At 39.7% G+C, this 10,308-nt stretch overlaps 1 protein-coding gene across 1 annotated transcript in view; it reads left to right on the forward strand.

The window, feature by feature from the left end:
• LOC103250492 (cytochrome P450 20A1) overlaps window positions 1-6,477 on the forward strand; it is a gene marked incomplete at its 5' end in the record, with an annotated part of 73,692 nt that extends 67,215 nt beyond the window's left edge. The window contains 4 exons of the mRNA XM_008049085.1: window positions 586-697; window positions 3,423-3,487; window positions 5,479-5,568; window positions 5,891-6,477. Of these exons, the coding sequence (XP_008047276.1) occupies window positions 586-697; window positions 3,423-3,487; window positions 5,479-5,568; window positions 5,891-6,041 (418 nt within the window). The remainder of the gene's footprint in view (window positions 1-585; window positions 698-3,422; window positions 3,488-5,478; window positions 5,569-5,890) is intronic.
• Between the last annotated feature and the right edge of the window lie 3,831 nt (window positions 6,478-10,308).

Here is a 10,308-nt window from a genome sequence, read left to right on the forward strand (position 1 = left end):
GTATTTCATTTTTTTTGTGGCTATTGTGAATGGAATTGTGGTTTTTATTTGGGTTTCTGTTTGTTTATTATTGGTGTAAATAAATGCAATTGTCTTTGCACATTGGTTTTATATCCTGAGACTTTGCCGAAGGCCTTTAGTGTAAGGAGGTTTTTGACAGATTCTCTTGGGTTTTCAAGGTACACGATCATGTCATCTACAAAGAAAGATAAGTTGACTTCCTCTTTTCCTATTTGGATACCCCTGATTGTCTTCTCTTCTCTGATTGCTCTAATCAGGACTTCCAATACTATATTGAACAGGAGGGGTGAGAGTGGGCATCCTTGTCTTGTTCCAGTTTTCAGGGGAAATGGTTCCAATTTTTGTTCATTTAGGAGTATGCTGACTGTGGGTTTCTCGTAGATGGCTTTTACTACTTTGAGGTATGTTCCCTGTATGCCTAGATGTTCGAGGCTTTTTATCAAGAAGGGGTGCTGGATTTTATCAAAAGTTTTTCTGCATCTAATGATATAATCATGTGGTTTTTGTTTTGACATCTGTTGATGTTTTTAATTACATTTTTTACAAGATTTTTATTTTAAACAGATATTGTCGGCATGTGCTTTGTGAAACAGTTCGAGCTGCCAAACTGACCCCAGTTTCTGCCCGGCTTCAAGATATTGAAGGAAAAATTGACCAATTTATTATTCCCAGAGAGGTAGGAGTTATTTGATATAGTTAACTCATTCGGTTATTCTTCTCAACTCTTGTGGTGTGTATTTTAAAATTTTATTGTTTAAAGTGCTCAATAATACTACCTATTAACAAAATTAAGGACACAATTCTTTTAATTAAAATATAATTACAGCTGAGTGTTGTGGCTCACGCCTATAATCCAGCACTTTGGGAGGCCAAGGGGAGAGGATTGCCTGAGCCCTCAGGTTTGAGTCCAGCCTGGGCAACTTGTTGAGACCTCATCTCTACAATAAACATTAAAAAATTAGCTGGGCATGGTGGTGCATGCTTGTGGTTCCAGCTGCTTGGCGGGCTGAGGCAGAAGGATTGCTTGAGCCCAGCAGGTCAAGGCTGTGGTGTCTATGAGCATGCCACTACACTCCAGCCTGGGCAACAAATACATATATAAATATATGACCAATTTTTATATATATGTTTCATATACATAAAATTATATGCTTGTTTTAAAGTTCAAACCATATAAAAGTCTTTCTTTCCCACAGGTACTACTGTTAGCAGTTTAGTATGTATTTTTTCCACCCAGTTTATGTATATGTTTGTTACTTTCTGTGTGTGTCTATGTGTGTAGGTATGCATACACACACACATATTTATGATTTTTTTTTTTAGTTGGGGTCTCTGTCACCCAGACTGGAGTGCAGTGGCACGCTCACGGCTACTACAGCCTCAGTCTGCTGGGCTCAGGTGATCCTTCTGCCACAGCCTTCCAAGTAACTAGAACTATAGGCGCACACCACCATGCCCAGCTAATTTTTTGATTAGGTCTTGCCAAGTTGCCCAGGCTGGTCTCAAACCCCTAAGCTCAGGCAATTCTCTCACCTCTACTTCCCAAAGTGCTGGGATTATAGGCATGAGCCACCACGCCCGACCATACATGTATTTTTTTCTTTTTTTTTTAAAGTCAGAGTCTCACTCTTGCCCAGGTTGGAATGTGGTGGCACATTCACAGCCACTGCAACCTCGAACTGTTAGGCTCAGGGATCCTTCCACCTTAGCCTTCCAAGTAGCTGGAACCACAGGCATGTGCCATCATGCCCAGCTAATTTTTTGATTTACTGTAGATATGAAGTCTCCCCATGTTGGCCAGGCTGATCTTGAACCTGTGGGCTCAGGCAGTCCTCTTGCCTCCACCTCCCAAACTTTTGGGATTACAGGCATGAGCCAATGCACCTGGTTCATATATGTATTTTTAAAACAGAATTTATATGTGAAAAGTTACTTTCCCTATACTATTCTTTAATTGTCTTCTTTGTTTGAGTATATCATGGCTTTTAGTACAACTGGTACTGAAACAAATCCAACTCATTATTTTTAATAACTTCATAATATTCCATTATATGTATGTACCATAATTTAAGCAATGTCAACTAATGGAAATTTAGATTGACATTCATTTTTTTAAAATTTGGGGTCTCCACAGGTTCAAGACCAGCCTGGGCAATTTGGTGAGACCTCATCTCTACAATAAATCAGAAAATTAGCCAGGCGTGGTAGAGTGTGCCTGTAGTTCCAGCTACTTGGAAGACTGAGGCGAAATGATCACCTGACCCACGGCCTGCTGTGGTTCCAGCTACTTGGAAGACTGAGGCGAAATGATCACCTGAGCCCAGCAGGTCGAGGCTGCAGTGAGCGTGCCACTACACTCCAGCCTGGGTGACAGAGTGAGACTCTGACTCAAAAAAAAAAAAAAAAATTGGGAGTCTCACTCCATCACCAGGCTGGAGAGCAGTGATACAATCATGGCTCACCATAGTCTCAGCCTCTTGGGCTCAGGTGATCTTCCACCTCAGCTTCCTGAGTAGTTGGGACTACAGGGACTCACCACCATGCCTGACTGATTTTTTTAATGTTTTTTAGAGACAAGGTCTCACTATGTTTCCTAGGCTGGTCTGAAACTCCTGGGATCAAGCAATCCTCTTGCTTCGGCCTCCCAGACTGCTGGGATTACAAACATGAGCCACTGCAGCTGTCCTTAATTTTTTGTTATAACAAATTATATACTTGTACTGGTATTGCATAGTCTCAGAAATAGAATTTTTGGGTTGGAGTCCATGTGTATGTTAAATTTAAATTGTCCTTTAAAATGGAATACTTTTGGCAACAATGTATGAGAATGCTTTTTCTATCCAAGTCTTTCCCACCTCTGAATTTGTCTTTATATTTTGTGAATCTTATGTGAAAAATTATTCCATTTTTTAAATTTGCTTTTCCCTGATCATTGGGAAGATTGAACAACTTTCCATACTTATATTGTTTGTGTTTTTCTTTTGTGGATTATCTCTTTGCCACTTTCACTCTTTCTAGTGATCTTACATGTCTTTTTGTGTTATACAAACTAACTCTTTCATATTTTTTTCCTGTTACTTATCTTTTACTTATGCTTAGGGTGTTGTTGTTGTTGTTGTTGCTTTCAACTGGATGCAGGCTGTAAATTTTCTTACAGTTTAGCCTATTATTTCTTTGACTTAACTATAAGAAATATGACTTAGCTATGGTTTCCGAATTTTGTGGCATGCTGAGAGAGGCCTTCCCTGTTGTAAAATCAGCAGATGATGGCTTGTGTTTTCCTCCATTATTTTCTATTTTGTTTTCATTGTCTATATTAAAAGAACTTTAGGTTGAGCTGACTCTCTGGGAGTCATTTTATCTCTGTCAGCCTTGACTAACTAGATGGATTTGTTTTGCAGACCCTCGTCCTTTACGCCCTTGGTGTGGTACTTCAGGACGCTGACACTTGGCCGTCACCACACAAGTATGAAAGGCCTGTCATTGTCTTTGTGATTGTCAGTTTTTATGTGTTTGATTGTTTTGTGTTCCTTTAAGTTTTGAGGAGAAATCCAATATGTGGCCATGATGCAGCATAAAACCCCTGCCTCCCTGTACATCTTCTGCTCACTGCTTTTGCTCTTTCATGAATCTACTGTCTACTCCTCCTTTCCTCCTTTATGGCCACTTCTACATGAAAAGTAATTTACAAATTTTAAAGAAAATGAAAGCAGGATTCCTCTCTTTTAAAATTCAGAGTTTAGATCTTTTAAAAATATTTATTTTTGAGAAGAATTTTTATGTTCCATGGTAGATGGGTTATTTGTTTTGTTTTTAATATATCCATTTTGCCAGTGACTTTTTACAGAGTGAAATTCTGAATAACAAAACATCTTTCTTAGCCCCTTCATTTCCCTTCTCAGTAAATCTGGATGTCACCTGGGTGTGGTAGCTCAAGTCTGTAATCCCAGCATTTTGGGAGGTGGAGGCAAAAGGATTGCCTGAGCTCAGGGTTTCAAGACCAGCTTGAGCAACATGCCAAGACCTCATCTCTACAACAAATCAACAAATAAGCCAGGCGTGTTGGCACATGCCCGTGGTTCCAGCTCCTTAGAAGGCTGAAGTGGAAGAATCCCCTAGGCCAAGCAGATTGAGGCTGTGGTGGCCATGAGCAGCATGCCACTGTACTCCAGCCTGGGCGTCAGAGTGAGACTCTGACTCAAAAAAATAAAAATAAAAATAAAAAAATCTGGGTGTAGTATAATGGATTAATATAGTGTTAAAGCTAGGAGCCTCCAGGTTTAAGAAATATATTTTAATTGAAGAGGTAATATAAGATGCCTCACATATAGATAAGATGGTCTCATGTAACAGGTCTTAAATTTATTTAAGTATTTTAAGTATTCATTATGTGATTTTGTATGATTTATCCTTTTATTTCATTAAATAATACAAACCTTGGTAGCATGCACCGGTAGTTCCAGCTACTTGAAAGACTGAGGTGGAAGTATCACCAGAACCCAGCAGGTTGAAGCTGTGGTGGCCATGAGCATGCCACTGCATTCTAGCCTGGGCGACGGAGTGAGACTCCAACTCAAAAAAAACAAAGAAAGAAAGAAAAATGCAAACCTGTGTGATAGTCTTTCCTTGCTAGTTCTGCAAAATGTATTTTGCATCTATTATTTAAAAATAGTAAAGTAAGAAACAGCAAGAGCCAGGTGTGGCGGCTTATGCCCGTAATCCCAACACTTTGAGAGGCAGAGGCAAAAGGATTGCCTGAGCCCAGGGGTTTGAGACCAGCCTAGGAAACTTGGTGAGACCTTGTCCTTGACAATAAATCAAAAAAATGAGCTGGGCATGGTGCTGTGCACCTGTAGTTCCAGCTACTTAGAAGGCTGAGGCAGAAGGAATCACCTGAGCGTAGCAGATCAAGACTGCAGTGGTTGTGAGAGTGCCACTGCACTCCAGCCTGGGCAAGAAACAGCAAGAGACAAAATATCTGTTTAATAATTTGGAAACCACCGGGCTCGGTGGCTTAGCCTATAATCCCGCACTTTGGGAGGTTGAGGTGAGTGGATTGCCTGAGTCCGTGGGTTCAAGACCCACCTGGGCAACTTGGTGAGACCTCATCTCTATAATAAATCAAAAATCAGCCGGGCGTGGTAGTGCATGCCTGTAGTTCCGGCAACTAGGAAGGCTGAGGCGGAAGGATTGCCGGAGCCCAGCAGGTCCAGGCTGCAGTGGCCGGGAACGGCTACTGCACTCCAGTCTGGGCGACAGAGTGAGACACCAACTCAAAAAATAATAATAATAATAATAATTTGGAAACCTAATAATAGGGGATACTTAAATAAAATGTGATAGCACTTTCTATTTTTGGTAAATTTTATACTTTATTACATATCTGTGTTCTTTTAGTGTTAATATATAAAATGGCAGCGGTGCTATATTGTAATTAACCTCAGATTTTCTTTCTAGGTTTGATCCAGATCGATTTGATGATATATTAGCTATGAAGACTTTTTCCTTGCTTGGATTCTCAGGCACCCAGGAATGCCCAGAGTTGAGGTAAATGGCAGAGAAATTAATGTGAAAGAAAAAGATGCTAGATTATCTTCTTAGAACTCTGATGATCACTGTTGATGAGAATGAACAATCAGTATAAAGTATAATTTTTTTTAGATTGGAAAATATAATTTATTGAGAAAGTAAATTAGAGAGAAAGAGAGAGGAGATTTACCTCCCCAAGGTAGGGCAGGGGGACCAAAGCCAGGAAACATGGTAGCCATAGCTCAAAGTGCCACGTGAACACACCAGAGTTTACCAAAGTAATAGCCTTAAAAGTATAATTTTTAATCATTAGTAAACAATCGACTTTCTTCCTGACTAGGTTTGCGTATATGGTGACCACAGTACTTCTGAGTATATTAGTGAGGAGACTACATCTACTTTCTGTTGACGACCAAGTTATTGAGACAAAGTATGAACTGGTAACATCGTCAAGGGAAGAAGCTTGGATTACTGTCTCAAAGAGATATTAAAATGTTATACATTTTAAATGTTTTACATTTAAAATGTTTTGTTAAATAGATTGGGGAAAATAACCATTTAGAAAATCAATGTTGAATCCTTTTATAAATCAAGTACCTTTTTGTAATATTATCACCTACTAGTACTTTATTATGTAAACTTAGATTTTTATATATCACACTTTCTTAATTCATAATATATGCATACTTATTACACCAATATATTGATAATTTTAATGGTAAGTTTTATCACTTTCTGTGCCATTTTCAAATTCTTGTTCTTAGTTTGATCTCTAAAATGAATGTTCCTGAGGAAAGAAGCTATTTTACACAAGTTGGGAAATCTTGTTTTCTGAATATTCATAAAATAGAAACATAATCCTAAGTCCTTTTTGTACTTCGAATAAGTCACCTTAAAGGGAAATAAAAAGTACTTCCTATAATCTTATTTATTGTGTTAATATTTTCATATGGGTATAGATTAGCATATGTTTAAATCATTTTTATTAGGTTTGAACAATTCATTGGGCAGTGTACCTTGCATTTGCTATATTTTTGTTTCATGGTTTACACATATTTAAGTGAGAAACTCAGATTGAGACTTGTCCTCTTTTGCTGGAAACCTTAGCAGCACTGTATTATTCTACTAATTCTCATTTGTGGAAAAAATAGAATTCCTAAATTTGGTACTTACTATTGTGTCATATGCTAAACCTAATGAACCTGTCATTAAGAAAGAAGAGAGTACTAACCAAAAACCAAAATCATAACCAAAGGGGAAAAGGAAAGATGGGTGAAAATATTTGCAAAACATATGACAGAGAGGGATAATAACCATAATACATATAAAGAGCTCGGGCAAATTGGTAAGAAAAACATATACTATAATAATAAATGGATGAAAGACATGAATAAACAGCTTTTATAGGAGAGCATGACTAATCAATTTTTAAAAATGTGTAGTTTCACTAGTAAGTAAAAAAATTAGGGCTATTTCAAGACTATTTTAAGGATCTCTCAAAATTACATTTCAGCACTTATAAGCTTTATATTTAATACTTTTGATAACATTTTAGTCTAGTTTTTTTTGGCTATACTATTTATGAAGATTCTTTTTCAAAATATATTTTTCTTTAAGACAAGACAACTGAAGGAAGTGTGTCAAGTGCAAATAGAAAGAAAAATGATAATTGTTTGCAAGTGGGCCTATTTTTAACACTGCTGAATTTTATTTGTAATTTTAATGTCAAGAATGTACCCTAGTTATTATTTTATGCTGTTTATCATTAAATAGATGACATTTTAACTGTAGTTATGACCAGTTAACTAATGGGATACAACCTTTTTTTCCTGAACAATTATTTAATATATGAAGTAATTTAATTCTAAAACTTTAAGTAAAATCTATTCTTGGTTACTATCATCATGTTGTTCCTAAAAAGGCTTGTTGCTAACTCTTTCCCTTCACACCTACCATTTTTTCTGATTTTATGTATATAGAGAACCTTTCTTTGTTATCTACATTTCATGAGTGGTTTGGAAACTGGCAATGGAAGGTTAGAGTAGGTGATGGACATATAAACCAAGGGTCACTAAGATCAGATAAGACTGGCGGCTCAGCCTGTAATCCCGCGCCTTTGGGAAGCTGAGGTGAGTGGATTGCCTGAGCCCGCGGGTTCGACACCCGCCTAGGCAGTGAGACCTCATCTCTACAATAATCAAAAAATCAGTCAGACGTGGTAGTGCATGCCTGTAATTCCGGTTACTCGGAAGGATCGCCGGAGCCCAGCAGGTCGAGGCTGCGGTGGCCGGGAGCGGACACTGCACTCCAGTCTGGGCGACTGAGTGAGACTCCAACTCAAAAAATAAAAAATAAAAAATAAAACTGTATTTATTGAGTTCCTACTTTTTGCCTAGTTCAAGTTTAGTAGGATTCATTGCCTGCTCTCAGAAAAAAATAATTATGTTAAGTTATGCCCTGTGCCACTGCACTCCAGTCTGGGCAACAGAGTGAGACTCCAACTTTAAAAAAAAAATTTAAAAAAAAGCACAAAACATTTTTTATCGACTAAAATGGCTCTTTCACACTTTGTGCTAATAAAATTTAAAACAATTCTGTGCATATGTTTGAGAAAAATGAAAAGCTCACATGCAGTTTATCTGGTCCACAAGTATACAGTTTTATGATTTTATATAAATAAATCCTATTTTATTTATAGCCCCATGTCAAAATGTATTTATTTATTTTGTTTATGTTAAAAATAGTTCTTGTTTTAAAAATAAAATCTCCAGCCGGGCTCGGTGGCTCAGCCTATAATTCCACACCTTGGGAGGCTGAGGGGAGTGGATTGCCTGAGCCCGCGGGTTCGAGACCCGCCTGGGCAACTTGGCGAGACCTCATCTCTACAATAAATCAAAAAAATTAGCCAGGCGTGGTAGCACGCGCCTGTAGTTCCAGCTACTCGGAAGGCTGAGGCGGAAGGATCGCCGGAGCCCAACAGGTTGAGGCTGCGGTGGCCGGGAGCGGCCACTGCACTCCATTCTGGGCAACAGAGTGAGACTACGGCTCAAAAAAAAAAAACACTTAAAAAACTCTACAGCATGTGTAAAGCTGAGGCCATGACTAGTAGTATCAAGGAGTAGTTTAGTAAATGGAAGAATGCACGTGGGAGAGGAATGGACACCATTTCAAAGGCAGACTTTATTTTGAGTCGGAGTCTCCCTCTGTCACTCAGGCTGGAGTGAAGTGGCACGGTCACAGCCACCGAGCTTGGACCTGCCAGGCTCACGCGATCCTTCCACCTCAGCTTTCCAAGTAGCTGGGACCACAGGTGTGCACCGACAGCCCAGCTAATTTTTTGATTTATTGTGGAGATGAGGTCTCTCCAAGTTGCCCTGGCTGGTCTCGAACCCCCGGGTTCAGGCAATCCTCTCCCCTCCAACTTTCTTTTTTTTTTTTGAGTTGGAGTCTCACTCTGTCGCCCAGACTGGAGTGCAGTGGCCTCTCCTGGCCACCGCAGCCTCGACCTGCTGGGCTCCAGCGATCCTTCCGCCTCAGCCTTCCAAGTAGCCGGAATTACAGGCGCATGCTACCACGCCCGGCTGATTTTTTGATTTATTGTAGAGATGAGGTCTCGCTGCCCAGGTGGGTCTCTGGGTCTTGAACCCGCGGGTTCAGGCAATCCACTCACCTCAGCCTCCCAAAAGTGTGGGATTACAGGCTGAGCCACAGAGCCTGGCTTCCAACTTTCAAAGTACTGAGATTATAGGCTTGAGCCATTCCACTGGTTCAAAGGCAGGCTTTTATAATGTTAATAAATCTATACTTGTGACCTTATTTTTCTTCTTAGGCAGTACTACACCTATTTCCAAAATTAACAAGACTAAAGATTAGGATGGAAGGGGAGGAACTGGAGGAGGATATGACAACAAAGCAGTTACTGTTACTACAAGAAGCCAGAGGAAATCAGCACAGCCAAAAAGACTTCCTATAATGTTACTTTAAGCTATTGTTAGTGACCTGCGCTGATAAACAAGGAATGAGACTGAAACTTGGAGTAATAATGAAAGAAAAGGTAGAACAAGGGACTGTATCAAACATGTTACAAACCAAGTGCTTTGCTTTTTTTTTTCTTTTTTTGAGTTGGAGTCTCACTCTTGTTGCCCAGGCAGGAGTGCAGTGGCACACTCACGACCACCACAGCCTCAACCTGCTGGCCTTAGGTGGTCCTTCCATCTCAGCCTTCAAAGTAGCTGGAACTACAGACACATGCCACCATGCCCGGCTAGTTTTTGTGATTTATTGTAGAGATGAGGTCTCACCAAGTTGCCTGGGCTGGTCTCAAACCTTAGGCTCAAGCAATCCTCTCCCCTTGGCCTCCTAAAGTGCTGGGATTACAGGCTGAGCCACCGTGCCCGGCCCCAGGTACTTTTCCTTCTCCTTTTTTTTTTTTTTTTTTGGAGCCAAGTGCTTATTTATCTTATTTAGTTCTTAGAGCATTACAGTAGGTTCAGTGACAAACTGAGTTTTTCACTCTTGCTAGAAGAATTACTGTAAGTGAAGATGGGCAAATACTGGATAAGTAATACTAGTAAGTAAAAGATCTGAATTTCAAATTATCTTAATATTTTCAGTGGGAACAGAGCTAATATATGATCCAGCAATCCCACTACTGGGCATGTATCCAAAGGAAGGAAAATCCGCTGGGCTCGGTGGCTCAGCCTGTAGTCCTGCGCCTTTGGGAGGCTGAGGTGAGTGGATTGCCTGAGCCCGCGGGGT

The sequence above is a fragment of the Carlito syrichta genome, unplaced genomic scaffold, assembly GCF_000164805.1.
Source record: "Carlito syrichta isolate Samal-C Ts95f unplaced genomic scaffold, Tarsius_syrichta-2.0.1 Scaffold130501, whole genome shotgun sequence".
NCBI lineage: Eukaryota > Metazoa > Chordata > Mammalia > Primates > Tarsiidae > Carlito > Carlito syrichta.